The following is a 24188-nucleotide window of genomic DNA, read 5'->3' on the forward strand; positions in this document are numbered from 1 at the left end:
CTTTACGCTACTTACCGGCAGTGGTGCATACTGTGTAAGAATCCGTTTTTCCAAAATGTCTCGAATGCCGGTTATTTTTTTTTAAACATTACTAAAAAATACGTATTACTAATATTCTTATGTATCTACTCTCACTGCCTCCACCTTCCATGGAATCATTTCTCTACAATACCGCAGAGTGTGTGCGGACCAACTACTGCTTTACAAAATTATGACAGGAATGGTTAACTGTACAGAGCTGCTTGGTTTAATAACAATACATGTGCCAGCCAGGATTTGTAGACGGTACCACCTGTTTTATGTACCAATAAGTAAAACATCGTATGTTAAAAATGCTTTTTTTCGTAGGACTTTTTCAATGTACAATACAAAATTTAAAAATATAGATTACACAAACATCACTCTGTCAGATTTAAAATTTATACTAAAAATGTATTATGTAACTTAGTAGACATTATAATAATAAATATGTACATCTCCCCTCCCCTCCTTATCCTCTCTTCAAGCATTTTTGTCCTTAATTATTGAGTACATGAAAATAACATTTTTATATGTATAAATTGTATGTATGTATAAATTGTATGTATTTATTTGATATGTAATATTTTCTTTACTAACTTTGTATACTATGTGGAAATCTGTTATTAGTTCTGAGTTTATACACTATATCTGTTTGTTTACTAAAAATATGTATGTAGAACTGTTGATTTCCCAAATAAAATAAAATAAATAAATAAATAAATACTCCAAGACTAAAAATCCATTAAAAATATGTTAACATGTAGAAATTAAGAAATTGTTAGGAAATTAATCAATCCAGTATCCATTGAAAATATTTGATGTTTGTAAACGTTAAAATACAAACTTTTTAATTTACAAAAAATAACATTCTCCAAATTTTCTGGAAAATGCATTTCAGTCGAATGCAACCCTGAAAAATCGATGAAAACACATAAATGCTTCTAACTTTTTTTCTACTCAATATATTGAAGATGTTATTATTTGTAAACCTAAGATACGCCCAAGCTGTAAGTACGTGAATTAGAAAGTTTGCAAAAAACCGCATGTAAATCTGTCTAGCCATTTCTGAGTTTTTGCGAGACACAACACGGTTGTGATTGATTGATTCATTTTTATACATGTAAATTGTTAGAAGAAGAAGATAGAAGATAGAAGATTCTCTTACTTTTTAAACATATTATTCTCTGGATATTATGTATACTTATGTGATATTTTTATATACCTGATTATGTACCTGATTATTTTCATTATTTCTTTATGTATGAATTCAGACATTCCATTTTGTAATGTACATATATATGAATAAATAAAATTGAAATTAAAATCATCTGTATTGCAGAACCTACATGTAGAGTTTTAGAAAGGTTCATTCTTGAATGTTTTGAGTATGTCCAAACCAAATGCAGACTGGAGTTATTCATAATAAGGTTTTCCCTCTCTGTTGCAACATTTTCTCATTCTCATTTCTTTGTTCTAATTTAAAGGTTCATTCTAGCAAGGGATTAATTCAATCTGCAGTGTCCTGTAAGGATTGTATAGATATGTCGAGTGTGATAAAGGAAAATATCTTATAATGTTTGAATTGTTTTTTAATGTTTTCCTCAAGGTTGAAAGTATGCCTTGAACGCCATTCTTTAGGTATTTTTTGAAAAACGGCACTATTTTCTCAAACAGTGTCCTCGGCATTATTGATCTTGTCAATCAGTTTTAATTTGACAGCTTGTCAATTGAAGTCCAAGAGTCGACGTATTTTAGTAGTGCCTCTCGCTGGCCTGTAGCTTGACCGCTCGCTCACTAAGCTCCCAGAGTTTGGCGGACTTTTTCCTGTCCCTTGCGGCTGAGGTCGTAGATACAGACTTGCAGTCAGAAAAGTACTCTCCCGTTACATTGTCCACAGATCGGGATACGCACAGGAAGATCTGGGTCTGCGCTCCTTCCCAGGCGCTCTATAAGCAAACACGTAACAGTCATTAGACAGAAGGCGTATTTTAAAAGGTATACAATTTCAATTAAATGCAGATTGTAAAATAATTATCTCGTATGAATTTAGAAGCAAGTCATAAAATTACATTTCATCGCAATTACCTTACAAAACATCCACACCAAAGTATTCCAAATCATTTGGAAGTATGATGGAGCATTTCTGATTATTTCTGTCAACACAACTCCAGGGTGTAAACTGTTCACCGTTACTCCTAAAACAACAATTTTAATTAATCGTATTTGCCACATAAAATGGAGTTTTCAAGATTAAAATATCGAAACCCTAGAATTACACTGTCATAAATATTTCTCTTTCTTTGAAAAATACTGACGTATGTCACTGATGTTTTTTTGTTCGAGATATATTTCTAGCTTCAGTATTTTTTAAAAATCAATGGAGTAAAATGTTTTATTAATATTGCATTTTTCATATGTGCACTTGAATTCGGTTCAATTATATGGAATCCTATTAATGATTGTCGTGCAAACAGAATTGAAAATATACAAAACAAATTTATTAACATTTGGATTGCAAAACAAATGATAATTTTCCTAATAATGTACATGCAGCAAAACACTGTGGAATCAGTTCTCTTAAAGATCCAAAAATTGTTCAAAAGCAGGTTTATTCATGTAAAATCTGAAATAACTAAATTAATAAAACTAACTATTAAAGTTAGAATACACAGATTCAAAAGACTTAATCATATTTTTTCACCTTTGGGTAAAAAAGAAAACATTTATCGAGTATGCATGTCGCGTCGTACGATAAAAACTTTAGAACTATAGATCTTTTCAACGAAACAAAATATTGTTTTTAAAACATATCAAAATTGCGACGGAGACGTCACAAAAGCTAAATTTTTAGTTGCTATTTTTAGTTTGATTTATTGGTTTTCTTTCTTTTATTATTAATTATATATATGTACGCGTATGTATCTACGTATGTGTATTTGTGTATACATATATGTTGATGTGTGTATATGTATATACATAGGTATATGGATGTGTGTGTATGTATATGTATGTATGTTTGTTGTATGTGTAGATATATTTCATTTTTGTTTCTTCTTGCATTGTTTTGTATTTGCTTACTCTGTCTTCTTCCTTCTCTTCCTTTCCTATTTTCCCATCCCACTTCCTTTCACTCCTAGCGAACTGTACGTTTTGTTTTTTATAGTTTTGTTCTTTCATGAAACCCATAATTGGTCTTGTTATTTGTTGTTATTCTCTATATGTTTTGTTTAATAATATAACTGTGTTGGTTTTTAAAAAATCAAAGATCATGGCAAATATTATAATGCTTCATTGTTTTTTTTCATATATCAACAGACAAATCAGCGAATACCATTATAAATACTTGACATTATAAAACCAATCAATGTACATCGAGTAAGTTGCGTTAAAAAAATAAAAATAACGTGCTCTCCTCCAAAATGGCCGATTTAAACATACCACAGCGTATTGGCGGGGGTGCGATATACTCGTAACAACAGAGATGGAAATCGTTTTCGAGTATGTATGTTGATTGGCAAAAACAACATATTTACAGTATCTGCATACCCACATACCCTGGCAAACTCATTCCACGATAGTTTCTCCCTCTCTTAACAATAAACTAATATATCGAATATGGGTTTGTTTTACTCTAAGCGACAAGCATCAAAGCACCCTACCTTACAAGAAGAGAATATGGAAGTCTAGGCAATTACATGTCTTATGACCCCACATCACTGTTATAGTGTAGAAACGAATGCATGGTATGAATGGGAGCTCCTGCGCAGTTGGAGGTGACAGAAGAAAATTATGTGAAATAGAGAGAGTAACTGTGTAGACATTTAATGTTGAATCACTGAACACTGAACTGGACTATATGTTGGATATCACTGTGGCTGTCCAAACTACATACTGTAACTGCAGTGTATGAATTACGTGTTGAAACTGAAAACGCTTTCACTTATGTATTGTCCAGTGTTCATTTTACTTTGTGATAGGATTTTGAGGTCATGTACTAATTCCGTGTTTCTCAGCGATTTTAGATCCGCTCATATCAGCTGTTTGTTAATAGTCAATTTAATGTTTACATTATTAATTTTATACATACATGAAATGTATGATTCGATTTCTGCAGTGTCCTTAATACGATAGTGGGCTCACACTGAAAATTAATTTTCGGGTGACTCCTACTGTAATATGTTAATTTAGTCATTAATGCTTGTGTTTCTACCTCATAATAAAATTTCAAAATCCTTAAAAAGTAATTACCTTTTCCTCTGAGTTTATCAGCTAGTTCTACAGTAAAATATATATTGGCAAGTTTAGAATTAGAGTAAATAATCGTTTCACTGCTGGTATTACTCATGTCTAAGCGATCCAAATCCAAGTTAGCTAGTTTATGAGCCAATGAAGATACGTTTACAATACGACTGGGTGCAGACTCTTTTATTCGACCTGAAAAACAGAAATTAACATTTTGAATCGAGCCATATTTTTTAAAATTGATTTGTTGCTGTTTTCCTCTTCAAAATTTTAAACAATTTTATCGATAGTCCATATCTCTTGGAGCGTATTTCAATCAATTGTCCCTTAAAGTCAACACGACAAGTTCATTTTTTCTATAATTTATTGCCAAAAAAAAATCTATACAAAACTCGTTTATTTATCGTAGCTGCTCCAAATTAAATTTACTTGGTCCCCATTTAGATATTTTTAATACAAAATTTTGTGACTTCAAAAAAAAACTTTTTGAAACACCGTAAAATAAAACATTTGTGAGTGTGTAATAAGTTTATGTTCCTTTAATTATGTTTATTTTATTATAATATCAAAATTTTGAATTGGTTAACTATATTATGAAAATCCCTCTCCTCCACTCCTCCACTCTATTTCCTCATCCCTTAACCTTCTTAAGACCTCTTTTTTTTCTCATGTCTTATAAAATATATTATTTTTCTCTTTACTGTGTAACGTGTTCTCTCATTTTATTTGTGAAAAACTTTAACTGGATGTATGTACTATTTTTTTATATTTTATATTCTTATATAACAACTGTTGTTTTTCCTTAATAAATAAAAATAAAATAAATAAATAAAAATAGTTGACTGACACGGGTCGTTCAGGAACCCCAAGGGGTGGTTTATAAATCTTTTCTACCCTCAAGATAGTGATTAATTTGAGGATTTTCATTTTTTGCGTGCGTTTACACTTTTCTTCATGTCTGGCCACACTGATAAATTAACGTTAAAAAATATGGACACGTGAAGTGCAAAATATGAACACAACGTGATAATTTTTATTTAGAACATTATTGTTACCTTAAGCGTTACCTAAAACAGTTAGGTTAAATTGACCAAACCGTATTAATTTTTTTCAGTTTTTTTAACAGTTCTAGACATCATTTGATGTTTAATCATCAGTGTGGCCATTACATGAAGAAAAGTATCGTCGCATTAAAAAAATAAAAGTTCCCAAATTTACCACTCTCTAGGGGGTAGAGAAGATTAAGAATACCACCCCTTGGGCCCGTTTACAATGGAAAGTGAACAGAGTTATCTTTAATTTATTGTCCGTAAAGTAAAATCGAGTTTTCTGTATGAAAATGTGTATATTTGTTCAATTTTTTTTAGCATCTTCGTCCGTAACTCATCATTAAACACTATTACATAAATATTTAATTTTTCATAGAAAATAAAATCTGTTTTGCTTTATAGACAATAGGAAAATCGGGTTGTGGTCCAGTAGCTAGTGTCTCGGACTCACGGACCAAAGGTCCGTGGTTCGAATCCCACTCCACCCCAACTCGATTTCCGTTTTTTGAAAATGGTCCTCAAAATGAAATATTCGGGTAAATCATAAGAATGCAAATATATTTTTTTTCTCTTTTATTTTTTTTCTTATTAAAAAATCACGTTAATTTAATTTTTTTTTAAAATTAAAATTAAATACTGTCTATTAAAAAAATAGTATGCGTATTCTGCTTTTCATACAGAAAATTTAATTTTACTTTGTAGATATATGTTAGATTACCTTTTGGCGATGCGTAAGGCTCTCGACAGTAGGCATATAAATTTATATTTGTCACAGCGCAAAATTGAAATTAATAGGAAAGGAGTTGGGATGGATTGACCTTTTGTAGATTTTTGGTTCCTCTTGAAAATAGCAACAAAACTCCACACTAATGGTCTCTTCTTTGTCACATAAATTTAAATTAAGTTTATTATTAATTGTATTTTTATTTTTACGCGATGCGGTATACCGAAATCGATTTGGCGATTTACGTGTATATTAATGGAGTTTTAGTTTTTTTGTAGGTGCGATAGGGACAGGATTCAAGTTGGCGAGAGAAAAGGAGACAGGCATAGGAATTTATTTACGCTGTGACGCATTTTTAAACGGCCTAACCACCATTGTAATCGGGACTCTGGTCCCCAGATAATATGAAAGAGGAATATTATTACCCAGTAGAATATTAGTAAACAGAAAAGGCCCGAAGTGATTGGACTGCATGAGTATTTCCATTCCATCATCAGTAATTTTCGTCTGCATCCCTCCAGACCCGGCGTTGTTAAGAAGGACATCGATTCTAGATTCCTCTGCTAAAATTTCTTTAGCACAACTTCTTACGCTTGCCAGTGACGTGAAGTCCACTCGTTTCAGCTGAAATCAAAAAGTTTTATAAATTATCATCGTCCCATTCATGACAGGCGCCGGCGCCGTGGCGCAGATCGAGAGACGCACTATGGAAAATGGTAGAACAACGGCATATACGTGATTGTTACCAATATTGCTACTGACATATTTTAATATATTTTTAATTTAAGAGTCAAACTGAAAAATAATGTTAGAATTTTAAATAAAGTAAATATACTACTTTTTTTCAATGGCACAAACTGTATTTTTTTACTGATACAATTTTAAATCTGTTCACTTTATCACTTTAAAAGTTAATTTCTTATTAAACTTTGGACGAACAGATATATAAAAAAAAATACATGTTTTTTTTTTTTTAAATTTAATCAGCATTCACTTCGTAACATAATATATATATGATATAAAACAATTCTTGTAAAAGAATAAAATTGTGTTACACTTATAACTAAGTTTTATTTTCATAATAATTTATTATATATGTATCTGAAATTTCATCTTTTGAACATCATAAAACAACTAAAACATTTTTTCTGTATATATACATTGAAATTATTCTACAATAAACTTTTTTTTAATAAGTTCATCAAGACTTTTGCAAGTTACTCACGTCTCCCAAGCTTTACATTTATAATGTTTTGTAGTCTAGGCATTTACAAAAAACATTTATAAAAATTAGCTGACATAATGTTCCTATCACGAAGTAATTATGATAAATGTGATAAAAGTCAGTAAACCAAAAACTGCTATCTATGGCGGTTTCAAATGTAGACTTTTTGTGAAAAATATTTTCGAATTATTTAGTAATTAATTATTGATCATTTATTCATAATACTGATACACCTCACATTGCCTTCCCCCTTCCGCCCGACCCTATCAGTACCTGAGTATTAATCTGTGTATGTATTTTAGTTTAGTTTATATTTACACCTGAGGATTGGTAATACTGATTACCCGAAACTAGTTTTGTTTTAATGTATTAAACTCTTGTTTAGTAAATTTACAAAGTGTTTTATTTTAAATAAATTCAAAATGTTTTCCACAAAGTAAATGTTGAAACAATAAACAGTGAACATGGAATTGTATTTTGATAAAAAGTGTGAATAAATAAATAAATAAAATAAAATAAATAATATAACATTTTTTATATTTTCAATGTTGGTTGCGAATTATGTGGTTATGCATTTGTCGATTATTGTTACACTCCAATATTTTTTACCCACAACAACCGTTCACTTCCCCCCTCCAGTATCCTTTAATAACCTGCCACATTAAGGCCTCGTGTAGTATATTTTTTCGCCAAACGTGTGCCGCATCACCATTTGTTTCCACCAACCACCAGTGTTCAGCTCCAGATCGGGGGCCTGTCCTGGTGTTGGTGCCGCTCGCAATTGACTAGTCGGACCGCATTTCCATCAAGAACGAACCAGGTTAGTGGCTTCCATTTCTGATCCATTTTATTTGTTGGGATTGTGACTGATTGACATTGCATACCGCATATCAAAGATATTTACCATATATAATAAAATTAATTAATATTAAAAATAAATACATCGTAGAAGCCCTAGGGCTTCGCTCCCGCTATCTCTCTCCCCGCACCCGCGTGGGAATTTGTTTTCCCGTCAAATGTTATTTTTAATATTTTACTGTATGAAAATAAAAATATCGTAATAAAATTAATTTCGTTTGAAGCTTTTAAGACTATTTCATATTCGGGTATTTTTTTTAAAATATACCTCTACAAATAAAAGAGTTGTTGACTTTTCATCCGAACCCGACCCTTATTTTCCATGGTGAGACGGCCAACTGTGAAGCTGTGTACTCGTAAGTGATTAACAAAACTTAAACAATCCATATTCAAATATGAATATTATTTTTTGCTGATACAAACTACGCCTGGCGGCGCAATTGAGAAACTATTCTTATTTACAGGGCTGTACGGATTTTTTTATTTTTTTATTAAAATTTTTCATTGATAAACCCTTACAGGCTACAAACATTTAACAAAATATTTTTACTTTTAAAATTCACATTCTACAGTTAATAATAACATTTTTAACATATTTTGTAAAGGTTGTCTGAGTCTTTTGTTTTGTTTTGTCTGGTAGTTTATTGTGTAATTTAAGTCCGTGGTTTATAAGTCTCGATTGTCCTTTTCTCGTTTTAAAGGGTTGAATATTATATGTTTCTGATATTCTCTTATTGTGTTCATGTTTACTACAGTTTTTTTTCAATTTTTAATTATTCGTCTACAATTACATCGGTGGCTAATTTATGAATAAGTTTTAAGGATCCTAGTTTAAAGAGTTCAGTTACATTTAATTGTTTAGTTTGTTTAAAAAGTTCTTTGGTTGTTGTTAGATAGGATAGGTCATATACTAACTTTAATGTTTTATTTTGCTGTCTTTGAGTCTGTTTATATCATTTTGATTTCCTGTTCCCGATAGTAGTTGCATATAACATATTTTAGTTTTTACATAGGCTTCATACATTTAAAAAAATCCTTTATTGGAACAAGGTTTTTGATTTTAAAAAAAAGACTCGATAATACTAATATATAATATAGATATGAATACGATTTTAAAATATAATAAATGCGTATTAATGTTTTTTTGGATTCCCCGAAAACTAGTAAAAATAAATCAATAGGTCGAAATTATAAGGAATTTAAAGAAAAAATCAGATTGGAATTCAACAAATGTTTATTGTTTACTATTTTTACTATTTATATCTATTTCATTACTATGTAATTATGCTTTATTTTTTTAATACTCTCTTTATAAACTTATGTTTATTGTAAAAAAACAAAAAAATAATAATTTAAAAATAAATTTTAAAAAAATACATTTATAAACTTTTTATAATATACCGAAAATGAGTATCCTCCAGTTTGTTGTAGCATGTGCATGATCGTTAAATGCAACCCCGGTATAAATAAACAAACTCAATAACTATAGGTACGTTTTCGTTTCACTACTTTTTTTAATATTTTACTCTATAGGGCGCGTCCTATGTATTAATATGTTAAAGGTTACATTTTGATAAGTACAAAAGTATATCATTTTATATTTAGGTTAGTTATGCATATATATATATATATATTTTTAAGCCTAGAATATAAAGCCTTTATAGAACCTTTTCGATATCAAATTAAATTTGTTAAAACTTAACGATAAAATAAAAATTATGGACTTTGAAAATTTATTCAAAATTGTAAATTCAATATGGGATTGCCCATAACTATTACCTCTCATCAACTTCAGGGTGCCTCGAAGAATGACTAGACAGGTGCCACCGTAGCAACAATTCACGGACAGTGTATACTTGTAATGCCGTATTAAACAAACTTCATGAACTCGGAAATAGTTATTCTCACGTATCTGATATATTTAGTGTAGGGTATTGTTCCTAAAGAACAAACCTTTTGAACTTTTTAATGATGGTGAATGGTAATTATATTTATTTATTTATGCATTTCATAATATATACAGTTTTTTGTTCACTTTGCCCAGCTGTGTGAAACAGTACTTATGATTTTCTTGTTGTATTACTGTAGAATGTTTTATTATTTAAACTTTCTACTGAATATGCCGTATAATTTTAAAGTTATTTTTTTAAATATAAATCTTGTAAAATTTTTAGGTTAATTTTTTTTTATAAATCTTAGGTATAAAGAAAATTTAAGTTTAAAAAAAAATAAAAATATTAAGCCAAATATGTTAGTGTTATAAATTTTTGTGAAAGGCAGATTTGCCGTTTATGTTAATAAAATATAAAAGAAAGTCAATGACGAATTTTTCGCACATCCGTTGTTTTACAATCACGACGATATTGTAATATCTTTTTTAACATAATTTACTTTTTAATGATGATTTTGAATTTGTCTCCAATATAATGTTTAAGTAATCATGTAAGTGAATATTTTTTGCTATCAATAAAGGTTTCATCTTTTATACAATACTAGCGGACCCGGCAGACGTCCTGGCCGATTGTTAGCTTGCCTGCTATCAGCTGGTTCCGCAAACGTTTTTCGTTTTCGCAAATTCCAAAACGAAAAATTATAAATATTCAAATATTGAATTTAGGTACGTACCTAGGTACTTGTTTCTGGTTGGATTCCGAAACACAAAATATTTTATTTTTAAATATAGATTTTTTTTGCAAATGTCAAACTCTGCTTTTCTACCATAAGGGGTGTACTAGGTAGGAATGCGATTTTCAAAAATCAATTGATTAATTGACATTATTTTATCGTTACTAAAAATTCATTAAAATAAACAAATAGGTAGAAATTATCGGGAGTAAAAAGAAAGAATCTGATTGGGATCTATTAAAAGCGAATGCTGTTTGTAAACATTCAAAAACTAACTTTTTTTACACACAAAAAACCTCATCCTTCCATTTTTTTTGTATATGCATTCTCGTCGAATGCAACCCTGGTAGGTGATGAAAAAAACATTTCTGCTTTTTACTTTTTTTTAGAAATTAGATCATAGAATTAAGAATAGTCCAGAAGAAGCGTAGAATCATATTTGAATACATTGGACTGTGTCCAATAATCTCACACTATGCCCTATTTTCGCCGCGCACATTCGTGATGTCGCCCCGTAATGTTGCTTGATGGGAATCAAATAATCATAACACAAATGTAAGGTAAAAAAACAAGCAATCTGTTAATTTCTCTAAAATTGTATTGTGCACGCCGAAACATTGATTGACACAACAGAGTAGATCAGTAAAGGGTCATTTAACTCTTAAAAGACTGTGGTAAATAATCCCTTTACGCGCGGTGATATAAAATCGTGTTACCACTTGTAAAAGACGGAATAATCTAAAGTTCAGACATTTGAAAAAAATGAAAAAAATGGAGACATACTGTTTAGTAATTTTTTTTTTAATAATAATTGAGAATAACCTTATAATTTAGCCCTGTTATAGCAAAATAAATTAAAAACCACAAATACGCCACTCATGTTACGCGCGTGGGTCCCCAATCATTGTCATCAACTGACTGAAGACTGTCTTAGACGACACCCGCCGCCGAACAGCGTCTCTATCTTTCTTGTTATGATTTAAATCTTCGTGCTCTCTCTTGTATAAGGTATCTGTATAGACGTAGTGCTGAATTCGCGGACATTCATTCTTCGCGTAGCAAGGATTAATATTTTTTGTATTAACATTTAGCATAGTTATACAAATTTTACTTTCTAAATCGGGTGTGAAAATGTCCATTTGAAGATAACAAAAAATACGAATTCATCATTTAAAAAAATAAGAGAGATGTATCAAGTCTTGTGTCCTATGTCGACTAGTGTGACATCACAGCCACACAAGAGTTAATAAGAGTAATTGAATTAACGAACTTTGAACTTAAAATATAAAACAAATTTTATTTTACATAAAACGGATATTTTTATATCATGTTAAATAATATTTTATGTTTTAAAGATAATGTCGTTCAAATGTCCCCCACGGCGTTGTTTAATCCGAGGTCTAATTTTCATTAGTTCTTTTATTAGATGAGCAAAGTAGGGTAACAAAATTCACTACCCTGGCAACAATAACGAAATTTCCATTTGGTTTCTTCGACAATCTGAAACTTTTAAGTAGTGCATTTGCTACTTAAACATTCGTTTGCTAACTACACGTGAAATGTGGTACCATCCTGTTTCTTTAAGATCCTAGCAGTATTTCTACACTTTAAAAGAACACAACACGGCATAGTTGAATTCAAATCAGGAGTTGCGTACTGAGCGACGTCTACAAAGAAAGTAAAAACGTAAACCTACTCACTTATGAGTTGTGTAGTCGCCTTCTGTTTGATGTGCGTATGCGGTATCTGGACTATTATTAATTCAATGAATTAGATTGAAGATTTTAATATCTACGAACACGCACGTAAATAGGTTAAGCCGTTTACGAGTAGTTCAGTGACATCACACGTATGGAAGAATTATACAATACCTATATATAAAGATAATATGTATGTTTTAGATAAAAGGGTAACAGAAGGAAGGTTGATGAAATACGTTTTCTCAAACGTAGGCAGACTGTCGATTGTACAGGGTGTGTAAAGTGGTCACTTAAACCAGCCAATGACAGATTATGAGCCCTGTAAAAGCCTTAACTTGCTTATTTTCTTCTTTGAAATATTCTTCATCTTCGTCGTAATACGTTAATTTAAATAAACTCCCTAGGAGCGAAAATTTGAGCAAACTCAAAATATTAAGAATTTTCAACTAGGTAAAACCTGTTTTATGGCAGTTATTTGTAAGAATAAATGGTTTATTAAAAATACCATGTATGTATAAATAGCTTTGTCTTCAAAGGTGTACAAAATAATAATAATCTTCCCAATGAACTAAAAACTATTAAAAATAATATATCAATAATTAAATTTAAAGTAAATCTAAATAAATTTTTTGAACACGTATAAAAACTACATTCAATTTTGATTAGTATGAAACTATTATTGTTTTATGTTTTTTCTTTATGTATCCTAGTTTTTATTTTTTTCTCATGTACTCGTATTTGAAATTATATAAACTCCTAAAAATAAACAACTAAAACAGTGTAAGTCACTCTCCAAGCACAAGAGTTAGTCTCTTTTTTTGGAGAGTTACAGTGATAACATTTACTAGATGTGTAAAAGTAGATATGTTTAGAATTGTACAAAAACACGTACTTTTTATGAAATTTATTAGGATTTTTTTTTTTTTAATAGTAATTACAGATGGACATGTAAAAGTCGGAATAATTAGCGCGTGAGAAGATGTATGAATGTAGAGGAAGCTAGGCCTGAATGCAAAGACAGAGTGATATAGCGTTCTATCCTCTCTACCTACCCCTATGGGGAAACGGCGTGATGGTCTGTTGTTGTTGTTCATATCTCAGGCAGTTAGACAAACTCAAAATATTATTGGTATTATATTGCAATGCCTTATTTTTAAACATTGGGCGTTGTTTTTACGGGTAATATTATGTTAATCTTAACTAAACACAGTTATTTATGAAAACGTCCATAGCATGGAAAATGAGCATAATGATAAGTTATTATTGATGAGAGTAGGAATACACAATTTCACAACCTTGAAAACATGCACCATAGACAATATTGTAAATTACTGCGCATTGATTGTACAATTGAGTAATAGGCTATTTTCAAATGATTGATTTTAAAAATATTTCTTAATCTAATAAATATGTAAATACATTTTCTAATTCGTTTAACTAGTTCACTAATATGGTCTTTCCATTTTAAGTTTTGGACTATGTATACACCAAGATATTTAATTTTATTTGTTGTATCAAGTACTGAATATGTGAGATCGCAGATAGTTTTGTTACAATTGATTTTAACATTACAAATTAAAAGATTTTTTTCTACGAGTACCTACCGAAATTTAAAATCAAAATTTTTATTTTTTATTACTTTAACCTCCTCAGTACGTCTTTTGTTTTGTATCCGTCAGTAATAAGCATTAAACAGAAACTATTTTTATGTTTGAAGCACTTACTTTGTGGAACACTATTATTTAATATCTTTATATATATATATAATTCCTCTGTACGTGTGATGTCACTGAACTTCTTCTAAACGGCTTAACCGATTTACGTGCAGTTTTCAGAGAAATATAGATCTTTGCTCTGTGCGTGTTCGTAGATATTAAAATCTTCAATCTATTGTGTAAAAAAGAAGTAAAGAGCATAAATGTTTTATTCATCGATCTACCAGGGTTGCATTTGAGGAGAATGCATTTACAAAAAATGGAAAGTGTTGGAAAATGTTTTTTTTGTGTATAAAATAAAGTTTGTTTTTGAATGTTTACAAACAGCATTTGTTTTTAGTGGATCTCAATCAGATTATTTCCTTAAATTCTTTATATTTTCTACCCATTTATTTATTTTTAATGTATTTTTGGTAATACTAAAATAATGCTAATTTGAATACATAAAAAAATCGTATTCCTACATAAGTACACCCCTCTGTTGGTGAGGAGACCGAAGTTTGACGTTTGCAAAATGCTATATTTGGAAAAATATATATTTTTTAAAAATATGTTTTGGAATTCACCCATAAACAAGTACCTGCTTAAATGCAATATTTGAATATTAACAATTTTTAGTTTGGGAATTTAATCACAAACAAGTACCTAGATACCTACCTATCTATTGATAGATTTTTATTAAAAGTCTTTTTCCAAGGCAAGCCAACGTTCGGGCAGGACAACGTCTGTCGGGTCAGCTAGTATTAAAATAAAATCACTTTGTTTTTGTGTACCACTTGTGTCAGCCTCGTGGTGTAATGTTCAGCGCGTTTGCCTACCACGCAAGAGGTCTCGGGTTCGATTCCCGAGATGGTTGATATGAAATATTTATTTAAAAGGCTATTTTCACACAAGAATATTTCATAGTCACCTTACCTTCATGTTACATAAAAAAAGGAAAAAAACAGGATCTCAAAACGCATTGTACAAGGGATGGAGGCTTTACAATGAGTTACCTGAAGAAATAAAGGAAATAGAAAAAATCGAAATATTTAAAAGCAATTTGTAAAAATATTTTATCGAGAATTTTTTATAAGAAAATTGTAATATTGTTAAAAGTTTATATTAGTTCTTAAGATGATATGAACTAACCTAATAAAGCAAAAATAAATAAAATTTATCGAGATATGCTGCGATCGGTGTAACAATCCAGTGCCCTATGCCCTATTAGGTGCGGAAAGGGAATGATGATGATGATGATATTTTTACAATTTGACAACCAACTAGTTTCGGCAACACCTTGCCTTCTTCAAATTATAAAAATATAAGTGGTATATGTACCAAAACCAATATAAAGGGATTTTATTTTAATATATTAAACAGAAAAGTTCATTTTTAACTTTGATAGCGGGATTCTGGCTGTTTTTTTTTGTTTTGGAGCGAATGTCTGTCGACCTTGATGATTTGTAACACAGGTGTTATATATATTGTTAGATAACAACACATTTTACATGAATTTTGTCGGTTGATTATCAGTTTGATATCCACTGTTTTTCAAAATGAACTATAAATCATTTCTAAAGTAAAAATGATAAAACAACATTAAAAATAACAAAAATAAATAGTTTGTTTTTTCATTTACATGAATTAATTTAGTCCTGAAAAGATTTAAAAGCAGCACTTAATTTTAAAATTTTCACTAATTTATTATTAATTTATAGATCGGGTTGTGGTCCTGTGGCTAGTGTCTCGGACTCACGGACCAAAGGTCTGTGGTTCGAATCCCACTCTACCCCAACTCGATTCCCATTTTCTAAAAGTGAGTTATTTACAACTTGTTGAAAATGACCCTCAAAATTAAATATTTGAGTAAATCTTAAGAACGTAAATATTTCTTTTCTTTTAAAAAAATAAAATAATCAACTGCTTCATTATATATTAATGGTGTATGGTAATGAGAAATATTAACTTTAAATTAATAAACGGATTAATTAATTATAATTTAATAGTACCTATACTGACTGACCGTAAGATTATCATTCCCAGTTTCTTGTGCGATAGCCTTTCTCACCCTCTCTCCTTTGGCCATGTCTCTACACAGCATCACCACTCGAGCTCCCCTTCTGGCGAAATCCTTAGTAGACTCCAAACCGAGGCCTACAACAATAAAGTTCATCCATCATAATACAATCTCGTTGTATTTCAACATAATACAATATTGTACCATAATACAATTTATGTATATCTCTAGACAGCATCACCACCCGAGCTCCCCTTCTTACGAAATCCTCAGCGGACTCCAAACATCCGAATCTCCTCCATGTATGTTCCGCGATTTTGCGTAGTTTTAGAGTTTTGATTTTTTAATGGGTTTTTGAAAATTTTCGGTCAAATCGGTTTAATTTATTTTTTTTAATTCTGGAAGGTTTTTTCAGGATTTTTTTTTGTTACTCATTCATTCTAAATTTTACTTTTACGCACAAAAAATCAGCTTCGTAACATTAGTGAAAGCTACAAAAGTTTTGACATAAAATGCAGAATTTAATCAATCGCGTTGTAGTCCCGTGGCTAGTGTCTCGGGCTCACGGCTCAATGATCAGTGGTTCGAATCCCACTCTACTCCAACTTAATTCCCATTTTCTAATAGTGAGTTATTTACAACTCGTTGAAAATAGCCCTCAAAATTAAATATTTAGGTTGATCATTAGAACGCAAATATTTATTTTTATTTTTAAATACAAAAAAACAAGCCAATGACAGGTTATAAAACTTGTAAATGCCAGACTTCTATATTCCCATCTCAAAAATGTTTTTCCTCTCTGTTGCAACAAATTTAGAATGGGCCTTACTTGTAAACCTGGCATCAAGTTACGCCTAGGCATAGTGGAAGAATACGGATGGAAATATTATCCTTTTTATAGTGATAGAATAAGGATGGTATTCCCATCCTTATTTTACCACTATCTCTAGGCATAACTTTATACCAGTAGCTCAATTACAAATAATTATCGACGTGCTAATAAGCGACGTGATAACGATTTCTCACCATGGTTGTTTATCGTATTCGCGATCACAATGCAACATCCGTGAACACCTAATTAAATGTCAAAACATTTACGTTTTGCAACGTACAATCCTGCTGCGCAATCACATATTTGAATTTCACCGATATAAAAATATGTTTTATATTCCAAAACTGCTGTTTATTTATTAACATATTACAACAGAGATGAAGAACATTTAAGATAAGGTAATATAGAAGTCTAGGCATCTACAGGGCTGATGACCTGTCAATGGCTGGTTTAAGTGGCCACTTTACTCACTGTCTTCACCTCTGTTGTAATACGTTAATATAAACAGCTCCCCAGGGAGTTTAATCCAGTCCCTGTCTTCAAAAATTTGGACAAACTCAAAATATTGCTGGTATTTATTTATTATTGAGCATGCTATTTATTGCATTTAACCGGCAGTTAACAAGCCAAATGTCAAGAAAAGCAGTCGCCATTGTAATTGTAATTTATTTTTCACCTTTTTCTATTAGATACTCCTTACTATTTTGCAAATGCAATATATTGTATTATTTTTTATAGTAAACGCCGATTTTTCGCCAGTGAACTGTATTTATTTATGAGGAAAACGGAAAACAAACCAACACGAGCGTTGACTTAGACTTAGAGATTACACACGCGTTGACTAATGAGTGCGATAACTTAAGCATGTTCACTATCAACAATGTTTGAGTATGTCCAAATGCTTGCAGACTGGCTGGATTTCCTCCCTAGGGAGTTATTCAAATTAAAATTTTAAGTGGCCACTTTACACACTGTGTTACATTCACCATTCTGCCCATGTTTGAACATCCACATTTCCTCAACTCTTCCATATGTTTTCCCTCTCTGTTGAAATAAATTTAAATATGTTCATTATCGTTCATTGCGATCGCTCAAATGCTTAGCATGTTTTTAAGCGCGTCGATAGTTATTTGTGATTGAGCTACAGGTTTATAAGTAGGGCCCAATATGTTTTAAGTTTCCTTTACCTGCGCTGGCCCCGGTTACTATAACAGTTTTTCCATCTAATCTTTCTTTGCCTTTGAAAATTCCAGTTGTAGCCTTGATATAGATTTTCAAAAGCCCCAAGGAACCTACTATAAAGAGGATAATTGTGCTACAGGACATTTTAATTGAATATTCCTTAAGTCAACTGAAACATAAAACATATCAAATTAATTTAAAACGGAATTTAATAAATCCATAGAGAAAAAAATTTTCTTCATTACTAATCATTGGTGACCGCCCGCAACAAGATTTTTAGCTTTCTTATTCATATAGGTAAGTTAAAAGTCACTTCAAAACGCTCAAAATTAGGTTTTTTTTAAATTGTTTAACCTTTCGAGTTCATTAAAATAACCACTTAATAAAATACTCAATGAAATAAAATGGATAAACTTAACACTTTGAGTACCGGCCGAAAACACATGGAATTTACCCTGTGCCCGGCCGATTTTTGTGAAATTTCATGCTTTGTGAAGGGTTTCTTAAACGTGTCATAATTATAAAAATACTAGGTTAAATCAATTCTTACTTCTCATATTTATTTGAAACAATTTAATACGTCATTTTTGTATGATAATTTTGCCAACATTGGCCTTTATGGAAAGCCACATTGCAATTTTCGCACATATACCTACCAGCGTCTCACTCCTTTATTTGTTCTTTGTATCCCGGAGCCGTGTAAACAAGTGATTGTAATAACCACGCGTTGTGTCCCGGTCCCGTGTTTTCACGTCGTTTACCAGCAGCGAAAAAGTACTAATAAAAGTCACCTAATGTCAATAAAATTAACTTTTTTGAACAGCTGGTAAACCACGTGAAAACACGGGACCGGGATACAACGCGTGGTTATATATAATCAATTGTTTACACGGCTCCGGGATACAAAATGTTAATGAGTAAATTTGTTAATTTTTAGTTTTTTTTATTCATTGTTATGTTATACTGGTGGATTTGAAGCTGGCGCGTTCGGCATACGCATTTTGAAAATAATATCTTGTCTCTCTCGCGCTCAGACGCGCCTATGTGCGTGACATAGACAAATATTGATTCGTTAGCTGCTAATGATATGGTAATAAAATATACACAGGATGCTTCTGCGTTCGTCTGAATTTCGCTGCGATTCTCAATCGTAAAAATATAATAATATGTCTTATATATATAAATATATTTTTTCATTTAATCAAATCATGTATAGATCGATTATCTTGTGCTGACGCTTTCGCAAAACTTACACAAAAACACTTTAAAGCACAGAAGATTACTTTTTAAAATCTTAATATTGTATTAAACATTTTTTAAATCTCTTTTGAATTAGAGCGAAAAAAAACAATCACTTAAGAAAATGTAATTTATTTATTTATTTTAAAAAAGCATGTTTTTTATTAAATATTTTGTGTTCATTATAATAAAAATTAATACAGTGTAAATAAAATGCACCGTCCAAATAATATTAGGAAAAAAGTATACACACTTATTGATAAACAATAAAGATGGCACATTTATTATAATTTAAAATCAACACCTGTAGATTCTAAATGCGTTTGTGTGAGTTTTGCGAACGCGCCAGCTTTAGTTGAACAACCAAAATATCGAGTTTCTAGCACAAGTTGGTAACTAAAAATTTACGAAAAGTGAGATGTCTTCATAAATGGCATCAAATAATTTTATTTCGTAATTTATAGATACAAAAATGAATATTGCGAAAATTAAATTGGAAAAATCCACCTCGTAGTACTTACAGTGGTTGGCGCGTTCACCTACCATGCTTAAGGTCCCGGGTTCGATTTCTAGGAAGGTCGATATGAAATATTTAACCCATTACTATATATCCTCAGAATCCTGAACCCTGTATTTTACTGTTTTCTTAAAAAAAAAATTTTTTATCTCTTTTCTTTCCTTGGTTCCTTTTTCTCTCCTTTCAAACTCATGATCCGATTCCAAATTCCTCATCCTTTAATCTGTATAACACAATGTACTTTTTTAAAATTAATATGTGGTGTTTTTTTTCATTAATTAGGTTATTTTGAATGCCTAAATTTTTTTATTTTTCAGTATTTGTTTTTTACCAACTCTTCTTTTGACCAGTCTGTTTTTTGGTAGGCCGGAAGATATCGCTTTCAGCAATAAGCCCGCCAAAGTACTTATTATTTGTACTTGAAGGTTTAATAAATAAAAATATTAGTATTAGGTGGTTCAACTGCGAAATATTTCATTGTTTTTGAACTGGCACCCGAAGTGTAAGACTGATCATCCTACCTTCGAGTAACAAAAATGATCAATCTTCATAATCATCATGAAACCGTTATCCGCATCTAATGGTGCATGGGACACTGCATTGGTACAGTAAATGCAGCGTACCTCTTGCATCTGTTACAGGAAGATAATGTTATCAGCCTTACGCTTCATGGACAATGAAATATTGCAATGTTAACCACCGTATAAATAATATTTAACGTCGACCCTCCTGGAATCGAACCTTAAGTATCAAAAGCAAATGCGCCAACCACTGCTGAGGTTTTTCCACCCATTTTCGTTTTTCTGGATTTTACCTGAGAGAGTCGAAAACACTCGTCCGAGATTCTGATTCTATTTCACACACGGGAATGTATTCTTAATTTACCCGAACATACTAAAACGATCGAGGTACGCTATAATTGGAGTATCGATTCAGTACCCTATGCGCCACTGGGTGCGGATAAGGAAATGATATTGATAAATATGGAGTTTATAAATAAATTAATAATAAGGTATTTCCTACGATTACATCAAAATATGTCGTAACACAATTTAATAATATGTATGATTCTTATTTACAAACTTTGCTGGTCTGTCTTTAAACTGTATTTTTTTTAATGTTACTTTATCACTGTCGACTGTTTGTTTCTTTAAAATAAATAAATAAAATATTTTGTCAAGATTTTAAATGTTTCTAACGATAACATTAAATGTCTTGAAATTATTTGTAAATGCTTGTCAAACAGCATAACAACGTTTGTTTACACAATAATTATTAGTAACATATCAAATTCTCAAAGCATTTTTTAAGTTTTTCTGTCATTTCAATCAATTATCAACATATTATAAGGAGTGGATCATGCCAAATTGTTAGTATTTTTATCATTGTGTACAGAGCCATATCTGGCTTGAAGTATAAAGCTGAATATGTATTTTTCCATAATCCCAGATCAAATAAGTTTGTAAACACTCTAATTTTTTTATTTTTTTTTAAATATATTTTTGGACCCCTGCATTTAGTAGCCTTACGTGCCATGTACACAAGGGTGGGCCGATATTTTTTTTCCGAATTTAGCAATGAAAAGGGTCTAAAATGATGCCTTTTGGATTACTAAATTTAGACTGTCGAGTGTATTGTATATACGAGGTTTCTGAAAAAGCATGGAAAATGAAAAACATGATGTACTGAAAAATACCGTATTTTAAATAATTAGACACAAAACTCCAATATTGATTTTAACACAGACTACCCCGCGGCCGATGATATAATAGGTATTTAACATATTACAGCAGACATGAATACCATTTTACAGAAGGGAATATATAACTGGTTTATGTGGCCACTTGACACACTGTGTAACATTCACCATTCTGCCTATGGGTGGGTCGCTAATATTTTTTTCCGAATTTTCAAATGAAAGGCGTCTAAAAAGCTGCCTTTTGGATTACTCGGAATGCAAAAAATATTTAAAAAATATTTGATACTATTTTTGGCCCTCAACCAGAGCTTGAAGTTTTCGAAAAAGTCAATTTTTTGCCCTAAACCCGCTGTCATTTCGTATTTAAGTAAGAAAATCAGTCCAATTAAATTTTATAATGTCCATTTAATCTTATTAAATAAGCATCTAAGGGCGTGAGTTGCACTTTGTTTTGTAGTAAATGGGTAGCATTGTTTTTATGAGCCATTGTTTTCGTCAATATTAGCCAGGCGCTCAACGGAATCAGTTCCGCGGAGTGTAAACTTTTTGCATTTCGGTAGTTTTAAAACGTGTTCGAATTAGTAGTGTGATTAAGTTATATCTTTACTAACAAAAAATAGTTTTATCCATATAGATAATTAACAAAATGTTCAGACAGTGATAAACTTCAAACCTCGGTTGAGGGCCAAAAGTAGTATGGATTTTTTTAAAAAATATTTTTTACGTTCAATGTGATTTAAAATGCAACTTTTTAGACCCCTTTTCTTTGATGTCTAAATAAATAAAAAAACCTCATACATTATTGGCCCACTCTAATGTACAAGGCTAAGGTACTCGGAAAAAATCGTTTTTGTTTGTCTTGGAAATGGGATGTTCGATCACTGATTTTGGTTTATTACCTTTATGAGTCCAATCACCATTGTTGCTACGCTGTATAAAACAAAATACGCAGCAGCGTTGGGAGGATCATTACTGCGCTTCTTCAAAAAAAAAAAATCACTAAATTGTTTTTCCCAACGCTGGCTGATGCGGCAAACTTCCGTCATCATCACCAAAGTACTTTCGAAACGACCCAATTTTTTACCGGACACGGAGCTATGAGAAGTTATCTTAAATGGTGAATGTTACACAGTGTGTAAAGTGGCCACTTAAACCAGCCAATGACAGGTCATAAGCCCTGTAAATGCCTAGACTTCCATATTCCCTTATTTAAGGTACTCTCCATCCTTGTAATTTGTTAATCTTAATGACTGACTCCTGAGGGGGTGAAATCCAGTCTTTTGTCTACGAACATTTGGACAAACTAAAACATTGTAATGAAGCCAAGAAGAAATTTAAAAACTGAATTTTTTTTTTCAGGCGTTGCCTAGTATGTGAAATAATTTAGTCAGATGAATCTCTTCACAACAATAAAGGTTTCAGCTCTTTAACTTCACTAAAATCAACAAATGGAAGAATTGAAGAAATATGGATGAGAAATATGAAGCTAAACTGGCAGTGCACAAAGGAGTTTTAGTCCCAACACTTATGTATGGAAGTGAAACATGGAACTGGCAGAGGAAGGATGAAAGCCGAGTGAACGCGGTTGAAATGCGATCTCTTAGACGAATGTGTGGGAAATCAATGTATGACAGGGTTACGAATGATGAAATCAGGCGAGAGTGTAAATCTGAGACAAGCATAATTGATAAGATTAAGAAAGGGTCTCTGAGATGGTTTGGTCACGTAGAACGAATAGACGACGAGAGAATGGTAAAACAAGTATATATGGCAAAAATTAACGGCAACGTTAGACGAAGACGACCAAGGAAGACGTGGCATGATCAGATAAACCAAAATCTGAAGTCTGGTCATGTCAAAAGCAGACATAACCGAAGGGCATGTATGACAAGATGTATGAATGTGGAAGAGGCTAGGATTGTATGCCAGGATAGACGTGTGTGGCGGTCCATTCTCTCTGCCTACCCCTACGGGGAAATGGCGTGATGGTAGTAGTAGTAGTAGTAGTAGTGGATGTTCAAACATAGGCAAAATGGTGAATGTTACAGTGTGTAAAGTGGCCACTTAAACCAGCCAATAGCAGGTCATAAGCCCTGAGTTATATATTCCCTTCTGTAAAATGTTATTCATGTCTGCTGTAATATGTTAAATACCTATTATATCATCGGCCGCGGGCTAGTCTGTGTTAAAATCAATATTGGAGTTTTGTGTCTAATTATTTAAAATACGGTATTTTTCAGTACATCATGTTTTTCATTTTCTATGCTTTTTTACACTCGACAGTCTAAATTTATGGTAAAATCGTAACACCTATACATATTGATCGAATTGTCATAAAAAATATACACTTTCATTTACAAAAAAAGTCATTAGATGGTTTTTTGTGTCTCCCGTAAAAAAATCCCTTAGTGTCTACCATTGGATATGAACGTATAATGATGTAACAAGAAAAATAACACATATTGTGAGCATGAGTGAAATATTCAACAAACCTTTAGTAGTTGTAAAGTTAAAAACTCCTAAACACAACTCACAACTGAACGTTATCTAACAAATAGCAT

The 24188-nt window shown here is 31.4% G+C and overlaps 1 protein-coding gene across 3 annotated transcripts; it reads right to left on the reverse strand.

Moving 5' to 3' along the window:
- Window positions 1-1592: 1592 nt before the first annotated feature.
- On the reverse strand, window positions 1593-24188 carry LOC148274881 (retinol dehydrogenase 14-like). 3 transcript variants are annotated; one of them, XM_088236497.1, is made up of 7 exons: window positions 24120-24188; window positions 18178-18341; window positions 16165-16295; window positions 6462-6660; window positions 4270-4455; window positions 2107-2216; window positions 1593-1967 (listed from the first exon to the last, which is right to left on the reverse strand). In XM_088236497.1, exons 2-7 carry the CDS (start codon window positions 18314-18316, stop codon window positions 1773-1775), a joined length of 960 nt encoding a protein of 319 aa, XP_088092623.1. In that variant the 5' UTR covers window positions 18317-18341; window positions 24120-24188; the 3' UTR covers window positions 1593-1772. The 3 variants fall into 3 exon arrangements, with proteins under 3 accessions (XP_088092623.1, XP_088092624.1, XP_088092625.1); XM_088236498.1 differs by lacking the exon at window positions 18178-18341; XM_088236499.1 differs by lacking the exons at window positions 18178-18341; window positions 24120-24188 and having other exon boundaries at window positions 16151-16228.

This window comes from Micrasema longulum, unplaced genomic scaffold (genome assembly GCF_059751315.1).
Source record: "Micrasema longulum isolate JH-2025_06_02 unplaced genomic scaffold, ASM5975131v1 h1tg001562l, whole genome shotgun sequence".
NCBI lineage: Eukaryota > Metazoa > Arthropoda > Insecta > Trichoptera > Brachycentridae > Micrasema > Micrasema longulum.